Genomic DNA, 20221 nt, shown 5'->3' with positions numbered 1-20221 from the left:
GTGGTCACCACATATTAATACGGCAGTTTATAATGGTTTGAATTCTATTTTTATTACTAACATAACAGTGCACAATGCTTCCCAAATCCATTCTTTGATAGATTTGTTATAGATGTAGCATGGAATCAACAGCATTCTAAAAAAGCAGGCGTTGCATTGGATGATAGAGGGAATCAAATCATCTCTAGGAAAACTACTCTCACCCAGACAACAATAGAAAAAAAACTAGGCTTTATTTTTTTTAATTCAAAAGGTGTATATTGAGATCTTTTTGTTCTTAAAAGATGTGTATAGAAAATTTTTACATATAATATTATAAGTGTTGCTAGATATCTATTATGGTCATTAAGGTTTAGGATATAATTGTTATTAAATTAAAAATTCATTAAGTGTGTTCCCTCAGTTATTTAGGCGTGTGGAAATAGAATTTCTCACACTTATTGAATTTGAAATATCATTTTTTACTCAATACACATCTTATCATACCAAAAATGCCCTCATCTCCTTTCTTCTTCAAACTCTAATTCACCATTCTTCATTTATCGCCGGCCAACCACCGCTTCCTCTACCAAAAAAAATTACGACATCATCGCCACTATCATCCCTCCACCATCATCAATCGCCATTACCAGCCCATCCCATCCCATACAATTCCAATACATCCCCTCCTTAGCCCTTACTCTCACTTCCCACCCCTGACCATTCCAACCCATCACTATTCCACACCATTCCTTCACAACCTTGTAACCCCATACTCCACCATCCTGCAACTCTATAATTCCAAGAGAGAGAGAAAGCGGATGGGTTGAGGCTGTGGCGGTGGCAGGGAGAGTTGTTGGAGTTGAAAAGGGGTGATGAGGTAGCAGTGGCAAGGTAAAGCAATAAAGGCTAAAAATTGGTAACGAGATGATGGTGGTTGCAGTGAAAATGGGAGATGGGAAAAGTTGTGGCGACAATGGCTGTGGGGAAAGTTCACCGGAGGTGGAGGCTAATGACGGCGGATAACACGACTATGTTTTGGTCTGAGAATTAGGGTTTTGGTTGAAAGATGAGGATATTTTATTATTTTTATTTTAGGATAAAAATGTAATATAAAAAAAAATTCGTTAAGTATGTGGATTGAGGAGATTTAGTGTGTGGAAATAAATGATCTCGAGTGTAAAGAGGTAAATGCGTTGTGTAAGTAGAATTCTCTAAAATAGCTAATAAAACAAAATGTTACATCTAAATCATAATTATTTTATTTTTTCTCTCACAACCATCAAATCAACTATAAAAAAAATGACAATTATCTTCCAAGATACAACTTTTTTAGCCAAGTTAAAATAGCCAAAATAATAACTAAAATAACCAAGTTCCCAAATAGGGCCTTAGTGCAAAGGTGTGTATGTTGCACAAATATCGAAGACATGCAGATTTATAAGGCCAGTGATCTGTGAATATCAATTTATCTATTTTTCACAAATTTAAAAATTAATTTCTTATAGGAACATGTTTCAATTAAATTCAATATAAAAAAGGTATTAATTTGAGGGTAAAAAAAGTAATATATAATGTTACGACATACTCAATCCTCATTTTTTACACTGGAAAATTGATTGCCAATATTACCAAAAAAATGAAAATAAAGATATAACAACAACAAAGCTCCTGTAGAAGAATATGATTTCTTTACATTTCAGATGATCATGAACTGGTAGTTTCAGATTCAAAATTTTCAATCTCCAATGTGGCATTGAATCCAAATTCATTTCCAGGAGCAAACAACAATTTGAGTTCTTCGGCTGTTTGGACTGTGTTAATCTTTTTGTCCTTCACATTCAGGTTTTCCTGGTGAATGGTGCAACTTAGAAGGTTAGTCGAGCTGTTTAAGTAAATACCAAGGAGTTGGTTTAGTGGATGAAGCATTCCCTTATTAGGCGTGATACTTGGGTTCGAGTTCTATTGCTGTGTGAAATAGTTTCTCCTCTATTCCTCTCCTCCCGGTTGTTAATAATAATAACAAAATAAGGTGTAGATTACACTGACCTCCTTGGAGGTTTTGAGAAAAAACAACAAACTCCATAGTTTTGGCATAACTACACAAATCTTCACTTTAATAACGCTAAAGGGTTCATAACTAATGCAAATGATATAAAGATGCAGATCAAATATAAGCTTCAGTGTAAAAAGATGGCATCATCATTTTCCATCCTTTTTTTTTTTTGGCGTGGATAATTCGGTATCCAATCCACTGGATTGACTAATCCAAGGGACCAATCCTCCTGTCCACTAGCGTGGGACCCAATTAAAGGCATGGCAAAACTCCATATTTACTTTGTTTGCATCTAAGAAGTTTTGAACTTGAAACCTTAGAGGGAGCACACCCCAGGCCCCAAACCTTAACCATCAAGCTAACCCCTTGAGATTATTTTTCCATCCATATGACTAATGAATTACTAATAAAAATAGGACTAAGTGCTATTTGAATTATAACTTTAAGGGAGTCCACCGTAATTATGCCAAATTTGTGGAGTGTACTGTATTTTCTCCAAACTTCATGGGAGGTTAGTGTAATTTACCCTAAAATAAATAAATAAAGTAACAATAATGACTTGCCTTCTTCACATAATCAGCCATAGTCGAACTAACTATTTCTTGTATGACAAATTTTGTGACGCGCTCTTCGCCAAGGACCTGTAACAAAAAGCTCTTTGGAACCTGCAGAGATTTCCAGACCAGCCATCTTCAAGAAATAATACAGGTTTGCTCATAATTATTAGCAGTATTTCACTTGACAAAAGATACGAAAGTTAAGTAATATGTTCTTGTCTTGATGCTTCCCAGTTGATTTGTATTTTCAAAACTTGAAATCTATCATGCAAATACAGTACCTAAAGGAATTGCAGTGTCCCTGTTAAGTGCTAGGGGTAGTTTGGCCTTTATGTATTATTCTTATTAGTATAAGTAGTTGTGTGTAAGGGGGAAACCCTAAGTTTTGAATTAATAATCTACAGCAGCTTTCTCTTGTTCTATTCCTTCTTCTTCTTCTTCTTCTTCTCATCTATACATTTAACATGGTATCAGAGCACTATCTTCCTTCTTGAAGATTGTTCCTTAGAGCCCCATATTGTTCCTGGTACGTCTGTTATAGTCACAAAAAAATAAAAAAAAATAAATTTTTTTTTTTTTTTTTTTCAGTATGCTCGAAATTTAATGGGTAATCACCCTATAATCTCATTTTGATTGTTTGGTCATTATTGATTGAATTTTCTAATTTTTTTGATTTTTCGTCAAAATTGGGTGATTTTTCGAAAATCACTGTTTGACCCTCTTTTTTCTGGTCTTGTCCCTTCCTCTCCTATCCTTGGGAGCCGACTGGAACCCTAGAGGGGTTTGTTGTCCCTGGTTTGATGTATTTTGGCCCTATCTTGGATTTTTATCGCTGTTCAGATGCTCTGCTTCGGTTTTCTGACTTGTAGTTGATCTGGTTGCTCTGTTCTGGGCTTCTTTTGGACTGTTTTAGCCTTAGAAGGTGTTTGGTGTGCTGGTTGGGTGATTTGTGAACTTGTTTGATATCCGGCTTGTGTTTTTTGCACCCTCTTTTCTCATCTCATGGCTGACAACTTGGGTCAGGACTCTAAGGGCAAGGAGGAGAGTGGACTGAGTCGTGGTCTGACTCTTGGTGATAGTCCTTCTCTCCAGATTAGTCCGGTCAAACTTAATGGTCTTAATTACTTGATTTGGTCCCGCTCCTGTAGTTTTGCGATTGCCGCCCGGCGTTTGACTGGCTATATTACTGGTAGTAGTACCCAGCCACCTACTGAGGATAGTACTTTATTTGCTCAATGGATTTCTGAGAATGCTTTAGTTATGACCTGGCTCATCAATTCTACGGAGCCTACCATTAGTCGGACTTTTCTCTTGATGGATACTGCTCACAAGATCTGGATAGCTGCCTCTCAAATGTATTCTCAACAAGGGAATGATGCACAGGCCTATGAATTGCGTAAGAAGATTAGGGGTTTGGATCAGAAGGATCGCTCTCTGGCAGTCTACTATGCTGAGTTGAGTGGTTTGTGGCAAGAGTTAGATTTCTACCAGAGTTTCCAGCCAGTTTGCTCCAAGGATGCCACTATGTTTCAGCAGGCTGTGGAGAAGGAGCGAGTGTATGACTTTCTTGCTGGTCTGAATTTGGAGTATGATCAGATACGGGTTCAGGTGTTGGGTCGCTCTCCGTTTCCTACATTGCGTGAGGCTTATGCCCTGGTTCAGCAGGAGGAGAGTCGTCGTAGTGCTATGGTGCATGCTCCTGTTCTGGATCGGTCAGCGATGGTTGTCGGCCCCAAGTCACGTGATACTCCACCTTTTCTGCCTCCAGGTGGTGGTAAGGGTCCATTGGTTGATCGGGACCGGTTGAAGTGTGAGTATTGTGGGAAAGATAGACATGATAAAAAACACTGTTGGAAGTTGCATGGCCGCCCTACTCGAGGCCGTGGTGGTGGTGGTGGTGTTCGTCCTCAAGCACATGTTTCTGAGACTACTGTTAGTGCCTCGAATGATGCTAGTTCTATTTCCCCGAATGAGCTTCACACTCTCAGACGTTTGATGGCTCGACTTGATTCTTCATCTGCCTTAGCTCCTTCCTCTTCTGCCTCTTCCAACTTTGCTCACACAGGTATTTCTGCTAGTGCCCTCAGTGCTTCTTCGCCGTCTCCTTAGATCATTGATTCCGGTGCTACCGATCACATGACGGGTACTTCTAGTTTTTTCCATTCTTATTCACCTAGTTCTGGGCAAGATAAGGTTAGAGTGGCTGATGGCACTTTATCTTCTATCTCCGGCAAGGGTTCTGTTCGTTGCACCTCTTTACTTTCGCTTTCATCTGTTCTTCATGTTCCTAATTTTTCAACTAACTTACTTTCTGTTAGTAGCCTTACTACTGCTCTCAATTGCTCTGTAACCTTTTTTCCGACTCATTGTGTCTTTTAGGAACTGGCTACAGGGAAAATGATTGGTAGTGGTAGAGCACAAAGTGGTCTGTACTTTCTGGATGCCATGCCTGCCTCACCTTTGTCCTCTCAGGCTCTGCAATGCACTTCTGGCTCCTCCCTTTGTCTCCTTTGTAGAAATTTATGTATTATTGATTGATATTTATTGATTTATTACAATGATTCATGATTCCTATATATAGAAGAGGGTGAGTGTGTAGTAGGTAAGGAGTAGGTGAAGTGGAGGTGGTAGTGGTGTAGTGGGTTAGGTTTAGTGGAGTAGGTGAGGTGGTAGTGGTGTAGTGGGTTAAGTTTAGTGGAGTAGGTTTAAGTGGGTGAAGTAGGTGATAGGTTTTAACAGCCCCCCGCAAACTCAAGGGGGATAGGAACTAACCAACTTGAGTTTGGAGAGAGTTACAAAATAAGAAAATACATAAAAATAAAAGAGGATAGGTGACACTGTATGGTCGTGTCAGACCATTGGTGAAGACACTGGATGGTGGTGTCATAACGTTGTAGAGGACACTGTATGGGGGTGTCATAACGTTGTAGAGGACACTGTATGGTGGTGTCAGACCGATGTAGAAGACAGTTTATGGGGTCATGTCGGACCGTTGTAGCAGACAATGTTGTGACAGTTGTTGTGACAGTTTACAGAGTCTTGCTGGACCCTTGTAGAAACTAACCGGAATCAATGTCGGGACAGTTTACAGAGTCTTGTCGGACCCATAAAGGAGCTAACCGGAATCAATGTCGGGACAGTTTACAGAGTCTTGTCGGACCCCTAAAAAGTCGCACCCTCAAAAGGTGTGCCCAATCTTTCAAAAGGCGTGCCATCAAAATGCGTGCCCAATCCATAAAAAGACGTGCCATCAAAAGTTGCGCCCTCAAAAGGCGCGCCCACTTCATCAAAAGTCGTGCCCGACAGAAAGCGTCGAGCCATCAAAAGGTGAGCCGGAGACGCGGCGAGGCACGTGAGCGACAGAGTGGCGTGTCGGCCGCGTCGTCAGTGTCGATATAAACCAATGCGGAGGCTGTGCTTGAGGCAGAAGCGAAGACAAAAAAACCTGGGAAAAAACTTCTGAAAAACTCTTCATTTTCTGAGAGAGATATTCGTTTTTCTGAGAGATTGCCTCTAAGAGCTGCAAATCTTGAAACACTCCCCTTCCGAACATTATCAGTCTGAAATTGCTATTTCGCTGAAACACTCAGCAACCCAAAAAACATGGCCTCTTCTTCCCGTTCAGCTACCCAGAATATGGCCTCTTCATCCCGTGGTCTACTCACTCTCTTTCCCGACCTCAACGAGTCAACAAGAGAGATAACGGGTGCGGGGGCCAGTGAACCTCAACCAAGCGCCCCAGGGTTTGCTCCGTTGAACTTTCCTATGTGGTCGGTGGAGCAAAAAATAGCAGTGCAGTCGGATGTGGAGGCCAATCAGTATACATTGAAGTCATGTGTGGAAACCATGACTGCGGTTACAAATTTGTCGAACCGGCTGCAGAGTAGGACAAATGAGGTGCAGCAGTTAAACGCCCAACTGGCTCTGCTCCAACGCATGTATAAGGATGCGCGAACAGAGTTAAGTGTGCTAAAGGCGGAAAATAAGGAGCTGAAGCGGAAGGCCACCGTGATGTTCCGATTTGGAGGTCCACCGTATGCTGTAGTGGAGGAGCAGGGAGAAGGCAACTTGCTTGGTGGTCTAGGAAGCACGGAGGCAACACCGGCAAGGACCACCCAGGACGGAGACAAGAAGAAAAGACCGGCGGCTGAGTAGAGAAGAAAAATCCCACTGTGGGTGTGGTAGTTTTGTTTTTGTTTGTGTGGGTTCTTTTTTTTTTTTTTTTTTTTTTTTTTTTTTATGTAAAAGTGTGATCGGGGTTGATCCCCTGATATGAATAAAATGACAAGGTTGTGGAATGTTGTTGGTGTTATTTTGTGGTGTTGTTTTGTTTAATAAGAAAAATAAAATAAAAGAAAATAATGGATAAAGAAAATAGAGAAAAATATTTGTGGATGGGTGATAAGAAAAACAGCAGTGTGATTTTTTTTTTTTTTTTTTTTTTTGGTGGAATATAAAATAAATAATAATAAGAGAATGGAAAACGGGTGATGCTTACTAACAAGGGATAGGGAAAATATATTATAATAAAATATATATATATATATATATATATTAAAATAAAAGAAAAGGGTTTGAAAGTGGGAAAAGATGAGAGAGAGGGAGATAGAGTGGGTGCATGATGATGATGTTGGGTCCATGGAGAGAGAGAGAGAGGGATGTCCAAGAAGCTTGTGCTTTTGATAGTTACACATTACCCAAGCTGTATGTGAAGATGCATGTTACTGTCTTACACTTCTGCAGGCTTGGTATTCTTTGTGGGGCACTTGCAACACGTGACATTGAAAATTGTATTCGAAAATGATGACATCTCCAACATGAAACGTCTTGGAAGCAGCCCAGGCCTTGTAATCAATATTCCCAATGATGGTTCAACCAGCGGAGTCCCCAACCTTGTACACTGCTGCCATTGAAACCTTCAAGCCAGCAAACATGGCTACCAACAACAGAGCCACAGCTCTACACCCCACACCCAAATCCATGGCTAAGAGAGAGAGAGCAAATCGGGAAAAAAAAAAAAAAAACAGCAGTGACGAGCAGAAAAGCAGCGCCAGAAACGCCAACGACGACGACGACGAGTAAGAGTACAACCACGGATATGTGAGAGGCGAGGTGAACGGCGATAGAGGCTAGACGATGATGCGGGTGCCGCCGCCGACATAGCGGAGGAGGGGTGTAAGAAAATGTTGAAGAAGTCAAGGTATGTGTAGAAAATAAGCGGAATAAGTTGAGGTCCGGCGGGCGGCCAAGGCGAGGTTGCCGCCCGCCGGTGAAGCGAGAAATACTAAGGTCTTAACCTTGCTCTGATACCATGTAGAAATTTATGTATTATTGATTGATGTTTATTGATTTATTACAATGATTCATGATTCCTATATATAGAAGAGGGTGAGTGTGTAGTAGGTAAGGAGTAGGTGAAGTGGAGGTGGTAGTGGTGTAGTGGGTTAGGTTTAGTGGAGTAGGTGAGGTGGTAGTGGTGTAGTGGGTTAGGTTTAGTGGAGTAGGTTTAAGTGGGTGAAGTAGGTGATAGGTTTTAACATCCTTCATCAGTGGCATCGCCGTTTGGGGCATCCTTCCTTTAGCATTTTAGAGAAACTTTTTCCTTTATTAGTTCGTGATTGTCCTAGGAATAACTTTGTTTGTGATGCTTGTGAGCTTGCTAAGCATAAACGTACTTGTTATCCTTCAATTAATAAAATAAGTACTTTTCCTTTTATGCTTATTCATACCGATGTGTGGGGTCCTTCCCCTGTTGTTTCTACCTCTGGTTATCGATGGTTTGTCACATTCATTGATTGTTATTCCCGTGTGACTTGGCTTTATTTACTTCGTACAAAAAATGAAGTTTTCTCATGCTTCAAAAGTTTTCATAAAATGGTATCCAATCTCTTCAATGCTACTATCAAAATTCTTAGGAGTGATAATGGGACTGAGTATGTTGATGGCGCTTTCCGGGCATACCTCGACGACCATGACATTCTTTATCAGACTAGTTGTGTTGGCACTCCTGAACAGAATGGAGTTGCTGAACGTAAGAATGGCCATTTACTTGAGGTTGCTCGCTCTCTCTTGTTTACCATAAACGTTCCTAAGTCCTTTTGGGGGGATGCGGTTCTTACCGCGGCTTATCTCATTAACCGTATGCCCTCTAGTGTCCTCCACTTCCAAATTCCTCTTGAGCTTCTTCCTGTGACGTATCCCACTTCTTCTCTTCCGCCTCGGGTTTTTGATAGTGTCTGTTTTGTTCATCTTCAACCTCGGACTCGTGGGAAGCTTGATCCTAAGGCTGTTCGGTGTGTCTTTCTTGGTTATTCTGCTACTCAGAAAGGCTACAAATGCTATGACCCTCACTCTCATAGGTTGTATGTTAGTATGGATGTCACCTTTCGTGAATCTGAGTCTTTTTTTCCTGGTCCTCCGCCATCTCCTCAGGGGGAGCGTGGTATTGATGAGCTTGCGGATGAGACGGCATCATATCAGCATGAGTTGTCTTTTTTCCTTCCTCCTCAACGGGCTGTTATTTGTGGTGAGGGGGAGCCTAGGAGTTCTGTTGATGAGGAGTCGGATATCGGTGGCCGTTTGGACAGAGCTGATCTTAAGACTTATTCACGGCGTCAGAAAGAGCCGGCTTCTCTTGTGCCACCAAGTCAATCATCATCTCCTATGCCAGTTCCACACCCAGTTTCCACTACCTCTTCAGGTAATGATCCTCATCTCATTTCTTCACCTGCTGGTGATGGTCCTATTACGGATGATTTGAGTCTTCCTATTGCTCTCAGAAAGGGGGTTAGAGCTTGTACTCAACACCCTATTTCTAAATTTGTGTCATATGATTCGTTGTCTTCTACGTATCGTGCTTTTGTTTCATCCCTTTCTTCTGTGTGTATTCCGCAGGGTTGGAAAAAAGCCATCAATGATCCTAAGTGGAAGGTAGCTATGGTAGAAGAGATGCAAGCTTTGAGTAAAAATAACACATGGAATTTGGTGTCTCTTCCAAATGGGAAACACCCAGTCGGATGTAAGTGGGTGTTCACCATTAAGCACAATGCAGATGGGACGATTGAACGGTACAAAGCAAGACTAGTGGCCAAGGGATTTACCCAAACATATGGAATAGATTATCAAGAAACTTTTGTCCCGGTAGCAAAGATGAATTCCATTCGAGCTATTCTGTCATGTGCGGCTAATTTGGGATGGTCTCTACAACTAGTAGATGTGAAGAATGCTTTTCTTCATGGGGATTTAGAGGAGGAGGTATATATAGATGTACCTCCAGGATTCTCATCTCAGTCTACAGTTGGAAAAGTTTGTAGATTAAAGAAGGCTTTGTACGGTTTGAAACAATCTCCTAGAGCCTGGTTTGGTAGATTCCTCAAGGCAATGCTGGGATTTGGGTATCAGCAAAGCAATGCGAATCACACCTTGTTTGTCAAACGTAATATACATAAGGTAACAGTGCTTATTGTATACGTGGATGACATGACATAGTTGTGACAGGTAATGATGAGGAGGAGGTGACCCATCTCAAGATGCAGTTAGCCAAGGAGTTTGAGATCAAAGAACTTGGTCCATTGAGATACTTCCTTGGGATTGAAGTTGCTAGATCTGACAAAGGCATCTTTATTTCTCAAAGGAAGTACATTCTAGATCTTCTTGAAGAAACGGGCATGTTGGGCTGCAGACCAGCTGATTCACCAATTGAGACTAATTATCATCTTTGTAGTGGAATTGGTGAGCCTGTGGAGAAGGAAAGGTACCAAAGACTTGTGGGAAGACTGATATATCTCTCTCATACTCGTCCAGATATTTCCTATGCAGTTGGAATAGTGAGTCAGTTTATGCATGATCCTCGTGTACCTCATTTGGATGTAGTCTATCGCATTTTGAGGTACCTTAAATCTGCCCCTGGAAAAGGAATTTTGTTCTCTAATCATGGTCACTTGAGGTTGGAAGCATTCACAGATGCAGATTGGGCAGGCTTTATAGATGACCGATGCTCTACATCTGGTTATTGTGCTTTTGTAGGGGGAAATCTAGTCACATGGCGTAGTAAGAAGCAGGGGGTCGTTTCTAGATCTAGTGCTGAAGCTGAATACAGGGCTATGGCACATGGAACATGTGAACTAATGTGGCTTCAATCTTTGTTGAGTGATATAGGGCTTGATTGTAGTGGTCCCATGACTTTGTATTGCGACAACAAGGCTGCTATTAGTATTGCACACAATCCTGTTCAACATGACCGGACTAAGCATATTGAGATTGACAGACATTTCATTAAGGAGAAATTGAATAAGAGTGTGATATGTATGCCTTTTGTTAAGTCTGAAGATCAACTGGCGGATGTTTTTACTAAGGGTCTTAGTAGTAAAATCTTTCACTCTATTTGTTGCAAGTTGGGCATGAGAAACATCTTTGCACCAACTTGAGGGGGAGTGTTAAGTGTTAGGGGTAGTTTGGCCTTTATGTATTATTCTTATTAGTATAAGTAGTTGTGTGTAAGGGGGAAACCCTAAGTTTTTGAATTAATAATCTACAGCAGCTTTTTTTTCTTCTTCTTCTTCTTCTCATCTATACATTTAACAGTCCCAAATGACATGAAGAAACAGCTACCTCAGATTCATGACAACTGAGATTATATTCCTGTGAGTGCATGCATGTATGATATATACACCTTGCGTATCCTAGGCATCATATGTTAAATTCAAATTACTATTATTCAGTAAAACATGAAAAACTATGCAATCCTACATATAAAAAATGTCTGGTTTGTCAAGAAAAGTACACCTAATTTTTTTTTTTCTTCAGATTTTAATGAATGATCCGTGAAAGTATGGGAAAATCATGTCCTGATAGATTAACTAATAAGAGATGATATTATATCAAAACTAATATACATAAAAAAAGGTCTTATTTGAGTAAAGCCTGTGGTAACTGAGGAAAGTATTTTATCTGTCTCATGTTATTCATAATTGGATATGTATGCAGACTGTATCCCTGTAATCCAGCAGAATAAAAATAATAAAAAGAAAAAGGCTTATTTTTTATCAGTTGAAGAGTTTTCTTCTTCTATTTTAGGAAATCAAGGAATGACCACATAACCTAAATTTGAAAATAAAATAAATGGAAGATGTTGTAGACTCTCCATATTAACTCAAGTTGTGTTTTCCAAATGCCATGTAAATTGGTGAAGTCAATTCCATGTTCACAATTATAGAAGCCAGATTTTTTTGGTTATAAGGTTTCTTAAGAGTTCAACCAATTGCAGTTAACCAATATCGAATGTGGAATAGAAGTTATAATTCATGAATCGAGGCAGACAAACAATCAGTTTATAACTGAATAGGAACTGAAATCCAACAGTAAAAAGAGACGTAAAGGCAGTTGCTTACCTTTGAAGTTTTTCCTGGAGTAGCATCCGTGCATATAAAAAACGTAATAGGATTAGAATTCCTGGATTAATAAGTTCCTGGAGTTTTTAAAATTAAGATGCAGGTAATTGAAAGTAATGAACAGGCGAGGCATGAGATATATCTACCAGCATATCATATTCATAGCCTTAATAGGATAAAAAATTGGTGATGGTAACGTAGACAAACAATTCAACAGATGATCCTAAGCATATAGATGCTTTCAATTCTGCACACCATGCTTTTGTGATCACTGGACATACCATAAATCATCTAATGTCTAGTCTATATAGTTAAGCTTATGATTTTGCAGAGAAAAAACTATCTGCAAAATCCAGCTCAAGTTTTATGGAATCATACATGACAATTTTTTATTTTGTATATTTTTTAATGTATGAAAATTTATTAATAGACAGTCCACACCAAGGGGGTGCAACCCTATACAAAAAAAGATCTATAACAACTATACATCAAAAACCTATTCAAAGGTCTCTACAATATTAAAAAATTAGTTCAAAGATGGATTAACCATCCTCGAAACCCAGAGCTATACAAAGAAGATGACAATTTGCTCTTTAACTCAGAATAGAAACTTCTTTGCCAATTATTCCTTCGCCCCAAACAATCCACATTAACACCAACAGGACCTAATACCAACCAAGCCTTCCTCCTCCTATCCACATGAGCTCTCCTCAATGCAAAAAACAAAAGCTCCTTCACCTCCTTAGGGAACACCCACACTACACCAAACATAACAAGGAACAACAACACAACTCTCGTGCTACCTTGCAATGAATAAGAAGATGGTTTACAATTTACTCGTCATGCTTACATATGAACACCAATTAATATGAACTTGCCTTCTTTTAATAAGGATCTTCCCATGTGAAGCACACCAAAAAAAGGTCACATTTGGTTTCCAAGGGAAGGGAGACTCCCTAAAAGCAAGAATGCCATAAAAAAAAAAAAAAAAAACTTCGCACTAAACAGACTAAAGAGGATATCACCCATTGTATCAAATCACCATTATCACCAACATCGGTCAAATAAAGACACCCAAAAAGATTCGACAACTCCACCATTTCTTATTTCCCAATGTCTCGTGGATTTCCATTCTTCACTGAAGGTATAGTCCAATTCATTCTCTTGTGAAACTTATTGTTAATATATATCATCAATTTTGTATTGTAAACCATGTTTAATTGTAATTTGTCATGTATGAAAATGATCACCTCTCAAGGACTTGTAAACACCTCAATATATATAATATACATGTAAATTTATATACATTAGATTGAAAAATCCAAGCAAAAGATGAGTGAGACATAATTCTCAGTTAAGTCTACTAAATTGACTTTGTGGAGAGCCACATGTAAGGATGTAATTAACTTTAATTTGTAGCTATCATGTAAAGATGTAATAAACTTTAAAACTACTCCATGTTTTCACTTATTTCTAAATAAAAGAAACTAAGTGCAACAAAATGGTTAGATTATTAAAGGTTGGTCACAATACAAACAAGACATACTAATATGTATATATACATCTCTTGTAAGTCAACAACACAGGCAGCATTGGTATAACCACTAGAATTCATATCAGTTACTTTTGGACAGCAATTTGAAAATATTTATCTCACTTGTGTGAGAGCTATAAATGTCTTTTACTCTTACTGGCCAGAAAAATATTTCAGAAGTTCCAAACAGCTAGTATAATTGTAATATAGTTAATAATGTAATAGTATTCAAAGAAGCATCATTATTGATTTCACAAGTTGAAAACATCTAAAGTGAAGGATGGTTAGGGTTTCAGATCGCTCAGTCCTTGCATGCGAGCTCACATAAACACAAAAGAAAAAGAGGATTGATTTCATTGGTCATATTTATAAGTTGGTCATAAACATCAGTTTTTCTATGTTTTTATTGAAACAGAAAGAAACATATAGCATCCACATTGATTACCAAAAATAGAAACTTAAGGCTATTTTTGGATTGTAGATTTGGGTGGGAATTTGGAAAGGGAAAGGACTGGTGAGACATTTCCCTCATATTTGCGTCCCCTTTTCAAATCCGTGATCCAAACACAGTCTTAAGCAAGGTGAGAACTCAACACAGGCAAGAAATTACATGACATACGTGAAATTACACTACAAACACACATTTTTTCCGATTAAAAAAAAATTACATGATATACATGTATTACCTCCTTTTTGTCTTCGAAATCCTGGAATTGGAGGTGCTGAACGAGCCAAATCTGTCAAAACCTGGTCAAAAACTTTTTGTGTTTCGTTCCCAGTCAAGTCCACCCTTAGCTGTTGGCATCACTTTTTAATATCAGCAAATAGAGATTTTATTAAATAAAATGAAAATGAGATACAAAAGGAACAAAGAGGCCGAAATCCACCCTTAGTAGATGACATCATGAGTACTTCCAAATATTACAAAAATCCTCAAAGCAAACCAGGACATAGATAAAGAAAAAAAAACAAAACTGATCCATTGATGGAAAGGAAGTTTGTCATGAACAATTCCAAATTCATCTATGACTTTCCAAACAGAATATGTATCTCTTTTGGTAAAATTAATCTAAGGAGTCCCCACCGCTATTTTCCTCATCATCTAAAAAGATGATTTCGACTAAACAGTACTACATTTTGGAGGTAACTACATTTCTAACAAAAATGTTCGTTTATTCCCAAAAAAACATTAATTTTTAAAATCTCATTAGGGAAGGTTGAAAGGGGTTCTATATCTTGAAATGATGAAAGTTAAGGTTCAAGTTTCATTATCTCAGCAAGATATTTTCCCTTTGCAATCGAAAGCTATATGTCATGTCAAGATAATGTCAAAATCTGAACTAATTGGATGCAATCTTTTGAAGCAAAAAAAGAATGACTATCGTAAAGTTTATTTGGCAAAGTTTTTTCCATGTTGATTTTAGTATTGCCGAAGTTATTTTGGCAAACCTTGGGCAGCACCATTTCAAAATAATTTAAACACTTTGAAATATTTGTCACCAATATGAGCTTACTTAATTATTTAAGAATATTTAAATTTCCTACAGTTTATGTTATCTTTCCTAATATCTTACACAAGAAGTGTCAAAAATGATTTAAAAAATGTATTTCTTTGAGGAAATATATCAAACTCCACAGGTTTTAACCAACGGACTCTTTACATTGCAACTTTATGACATTTCCTAAAACAAGAAGCATTGCATTTTGTATTGCTACCTTTTTTTTCTTATTTTTTTGGCATGACATATCAGAAGGTAGACTGGCTAAGAAACAAGCCTTCATATACTACTGTTTTTTAACTCCAGCCAAGATGAAATCCCATTTTCTCTTATCTTGACCTTTTCTTTTTGGAAATCCAAACATGATAATCCATTTATTCTATTTCTTTGTGATTATCAGCTTCTCTTTGGCAAAAATAAAAAATGTTCCTTCTCAGATGGTTTTCTTTGATTCTCACCAAGGCCTTATGGCTACAATTTAAAGTCATAATAGACATGAACTTGGGTAAAATGGGGTTCAAATTAAAGAAGAGTTCATTTAGCTACTCTTTTGAAAAATTACAATTCACATTGTCTTTGAGATAAGAATCATACTTCCCATTTTCAAGTCAACTTTCCACAGAAAATAATCAAGATATTAAGACTTCACACAAAACATTGTTTTAGACTTGACTTGAAAGGATGCCGATCAAAAACAAATCCTAGATTTTTCCTTCGATCATGTTCCTAACTCCTACGGAATAATACAAGAATGGCTTCTTGTATTCAAAATCACTCTATACTTGTATCTCCTTTCCAAATATAAGAAGCTTTCACTATGCATTTTTTAAGTGGGGTTTATTTTATGTGTTTTCTTTAACCATAAGAAAACTTTAGTAAAACACCTGGTTTTGACACCAATTTCCACATGTTTCTGAACCTTTTTTAAGTGTATATCTGTGTCTTACTCAAAAAAGGACAGTGCACACATTGGAATTCACCCTCGTGTAATGCAACTTAAAAATGAATTCATTATTTCATTACTTTTTCACAATTCTTCCCCAAATGAAGTTGAGAACACATAATAAACATTAGATTCAAAAGTCAGATGTGTACCTGAGTCCCCATGTCTACATTATGGGAGATGCTATTATCCAGAACTGTGACAACGTTGGAAGGTGGCAAGTCTGTTTATGCGGATTGTAATATATCACAAAAGGACTGATTTATCAAGCTGAGGTTGGTAGAAAATTAAGTTTGTGATACTGCATGAGTTTGGCTGACAAACACTAAAAGCTGACCTTTACAACCAGAATGTCTATTTTGCAATGCACCATACTTGGTTCAAACACCAACTATCCACAATTTATTACTAGCAATGCACCATTGAGGAAAACAAGTAAGCAAGACAAGTCAAGTGAGTAAACTTACGTGTATCTTATCATCCTCTCGAGACTCCACTAATATTTTGACATTTTTTATGGTTATTGCATTGTCCTTTGGATCAGTAGAGACTTCCAAGCCTACAATACCAATGTAAAAGGATACTTTATCCTGACACTAAATACAGTTCATCATGTATGAGAAAACAGCACGTAACTTCAAGTTAAGATCACCTGAACCAACCGCAGATATTGGCTTTGACAAACATCTAAGACCTTCTCTAGAGAAGCTACAGAGGTTTAATTGCCTAAAAAGCATGAGTACATAAGCGCAATGCTAGCAGATTAATATCCACACTAACAGAATCAATTGTAGCACTTGAAAAGTTTGATTTAAGACAATAGGATTGACAGTAGCATGTGGAGACCAGGCAAAGTAAAATTCAGAGCAAGCAACACATTAAACAACTTTTTAAAAAATTGACAAATTTTTCTTGAAGGAATGTTCCAAAAATAATCAGCATATCACCAGAATTATTAGTTCTAATAATTACTTGAAGTATTGTTGTAAATAGTAGAACTCACTCGAAATATTAGTTGTTATAATTGCTTGAATTACTGCTGTAATATGGTAAAACAGGTTCATACCAGGGCTAGCCAACTACCCAGAAACTTTTTATGGAGTTGCAACTTTTCATCTTCTGTCATTCCTCTCATCTTTTAAATGGGTGATTCTGTTTCATATCATTGAGGAATACTGAATGCTATTCTACAATATCTGAACCTATGTTACCTGGTACATTCCACATACCAGGAACATGCTACGTCACATGCTCTAAAATGTGGTATGAATAGGGATAGACACGTATAGATTACACTAAAAGAATTTAAAATACTTTTGCATTAATTTTCTTATAAAAATTGGACATCCAATAAAATGTAAGGGTTTTTTTTTTTTTTTTTTTTTTTCTTTTCAAAGTTACTTATTAACCAACACATTTCTATGAGCATTATGATATTTTGACGTTTTGTACTGTCAAAACTTCGCTCACCTTATATTTTAGTCTAAGAAAACCTTTAGGAGATATATTGGAAAACACTTTTGGGATCGCTTTGGATTGCTACTTACCGTTTTGGAACAGAAGTGTACCATGTTTCAGAACTTGTGTTCCAAAACGTAATTTGCTAGGGTATTAGTTTTTTTTTTCCTGATAATGCTGATCTGAACTATATTCAAGAGTCCTATGGAAATAGGAGGGATTCCACAATCTGTCCATCATCAGAGTTTTCTTTCAGTTTTATTAGAAAGAAAATGAGAATATTTTTAGTAAGGAAATGGGGGTGGGGAGAATCACAGCAAGGACAAGAAGGCACCCTTCATGCAGACTTAACAAAGAAAGGGAGGGAGGGGAAAAAAAAAAAAAAAGGCTGATTGCATATCTAGAATAAAGTTAAAAGCCCCAAAGAAAGTAGCCAAAGAAGGCAAGAAATGTCCCCGAAAGTGCCGAGGCATTTAAGACTATTTTCTAGCTGAAGAAACTCCCATATATATATATATATATCAAACCGAGTGTGCTCATCTTATGCTAATGACTTCACCGGCATCATATTTTAGCTATTCACCCAAAAAGGCATCATATTTTAGCTAGAGAAGAGTCATTTGACTATATATATTTGATAAGCATGCTCAGTTTGCAATATTTAAAGATCCAATACTAGAAATAAGGAGAGAATATCATATCACAGGAAGGATAACTTCTCAAACAAATAGAAGATAAGTAGTGTACCTCCCACAAATATTGTGCTGTACAGTACATAAATTGATGCTTGTTGCATTATGATTAGTCTGAACATGCTTGCAAAGACTCCTAATGGTGAACTTCTGTGAGAAAAAAAAAGTGTGAAAATGAAACAAGGAACCACTGCAAAACACTCAACATTCAGTGAATTGGAGAAGAAGTATATCACAATCTATTGTAAGAAAAAACAAAATAAATTAACACTCCAACACCAGAATGATAAGATTCCATCCATTCTTTAAAATACACAGGTTACTAACTGCAAGTAAGTTTCAAAAAAGGCTCTCAGACCATAGTAGTATCTCTACCTAGAACAAATTAACAAGCTAATAATTAGCCTCCATAATGTAAAACATTAAATGACTAAATATTTAAGAATCAGACTGTTCAGCATCGATTTGTACAACATCGGAATTAATACTATTCCTCATTCTTTATTTATACGGTATACCTTTAAAACAATTTCCATTTCATAGCCTACTATTGCTTTAAAAAATAGCATATCAAATTTTATTACTATTGGTCTTTGGTACAAGTGTGTGCAACATGCTTACGTGCATTTCATTTTATTTCTGTACTCTTACAAAATTACATTAACTTCACTTGCAAGAAAAACACCGCTGTAGTATGGTCCAGCAATGTCTACATACATTCACATTCTACTTGTCATCAAGGTTGGATTTCTAGATTGGTGACAACAAAGTTCAAGAATGAGTTTCTACAAATAATGTCAAATTCAGTTTTGTACCCAGTCCCTCTCCAAGCACCCACATTGGTGGAGACCACACAGGTTAATGCAATTTCTATCATCTTTTCAGCAGATCAGCCCACTCAGAATTGTGCTTCTTGATCAGGTCAGCACGGTATTCATTTTCAGAAATCATTAGTGTTTTCACTTTCAACCAATATAATTAGGGCATAGACACATGCAAGTTCCATTATGACCCAAATAAAAAAAAAAAAAGCGGTCTCTAACATGAAACCTGAAACTCTAAATGGCTACAACCTAATTATATTTGTATTGGATTTGGGAACTTGGCTAAAAGCCACCTTTTGACTTTTAACCTATTTTGGATCACATCACCTCTTTACTTTTCTACACAATTTTTCAAAAAAACTAAAAAAAAGTTTAAAAGTCCGCTTTTAATCTACTTACCAAAAAAAGAGAAGGGATTTGTACACAAATTCAAGATGTAAACAAAACCTTAAAATTCCATTTGGTTCTTAGATTTGGTGAGGAAAAGAAAAATAAAATAAAAAAGGGAACAATTTTTCCTTGTCTATCACCATTTGTTAGTAAAAATTCTGTCAACAGATGATTTCACAAAAATGGGTGCAAACACCATGAAAAACAGGAAAAATAAAATCTGATGAGAAAATGGGAAAATGTCTTACTTGTGGAAATCATTTGCCTCCTTTGTTTTATAAATTCCTCACCATTGCTTATGATGACCTATTCTATTATATAAAGTGTACCATTGTAATTGTAGTCACATTTTTTATTCTCTCAAAAATGCCAATCACATCCAATAATTTTTCTCCTTCATCAAGCGGTCCAAAAATTGGTAATAAGTTTTCCTCAAATCATCAGACAATCCAAAAATTTGAGTGTCACTTCATAAACAAAGGAAAAAAAAAAACATTAAAAAAAAAGAACTGTTTTCCTTGTAATTTTCCCATCCATTTCACAGCCCCAAACAGAAACTACATATATATTTGCAGTGCTTCAATAGATTCAAAAGAGACCAGAGTTGTAAGAAATGTTTGGCATGAATGACTAAACACATTGAAGACATATTGAGTTTTAGGCATGGAATATATGAAAGGTTATTGCTTGCTTACAGTGGAGCATTGAAACTGAGACACCATCGTGATGGTCGCCATGCTTTCTTCTTGGAAACAAACAAGAGAGAGTGAATTTAGGGTCTCAATTCTCAAATCCTCTCAAACACAGACAGAGCTCTCTCTCTCTCTATTCACTTTTTGGGTAATTCTAGCAAACAAGTCTGGGCTTTTTGGTAATTGAAATCAAAGATAAAGGGGCATT

At 37.4% G+C, this 20221-nt stretch overlaps 1 protein-coding gene across 3 annotated transcripts; it reads right to left on the bottom strand.

Annotated features, from left to right (window-relative positions):
- Window positions 1-1527: 1527 nt before the first annotated feature.
- On the bottom strand, window positions 1528-20160 carry LOC114277245 (uncharacterized). Of its 3 annotated transcripts, none has more exons than XM_028219115.2 (8): window positions 20017-20160; window positions 18163-18257; window positions 16610-16683; window positions 16425-16516; window positions 14202-14310; window positions 11982-12042; window positions 2599-2700; window positions 1528-1830 (listed from the first exon to the last, which is right to left on the bottom strand). In XM_028219115.2, exons 1-7 carry the CDS (start codon window positions 20056-20058, stop codon window positions 2631-2633), a joined length of 543 nt encoding a protein of 180 aa, XP_028074916.2. In that variant the 5' UTR covers window positions 20059-20160; the 3' UTR covers window positions 1528-1830; window positions 2599-2630. The 3 variants fall into 3 exon arrangements, with proteins under 3 accessions (XP_028074916.2, XP_028074913.2, XP_028074914.2); XM_028219112.2 differs by having other exon boundaries at window positions 11982-11995; XM_028219113.2 differs by having other exon boundaries at window positions 11982-11995; window positions 18163-18254; window positions 20017-20144.
- Between the last annotated feature and the right edge of the window lie 61 nt (window positions 20161-20221).

The sequence above is a fragment of the Camellia sinensis genome, chromosome 7, assembly GCF_055761805.1.
Source record: "Camellia sinensis isolate YWXY chromosome 7, ASM5576180v1, whole genome shotgun sequence".
NCBI lineage: Eukaryota > Viridiplantae > Streptophyta > Magnoliopsida > Ericales > Theaceae > Camellia > Camellia sinensis.
The sequence above is the reverse complement of the archived record's forward strand: the minus strand, read 5'-3'. Positions and strand labels throughout refer to the sequence as shown.

Bases quoted from the DNA above. Each gene is read 5' to 3' on its own strand.
- LOC114277245 (XM_028219112.2), bottom strand. From the start codon at position 20,058: ATGGCGACCATCACGATGGTGTCTCAGTTTCAATGCTCCACT. The intron at 16,684-18,162 runs GTACACTACTTA...CATGCTTTTTAG, and splicing joins CAGCACAATATTTGTGGGAG to GCAATTAAACCTCTGTAGCT. The intron at 1,831-2,598 runs GCAAGTCATTAT...ACCATTCACCAG, and splicing joins TGGCTGATTATGTGAAGAAG to GAAAACCTGAATGTGAAGGA.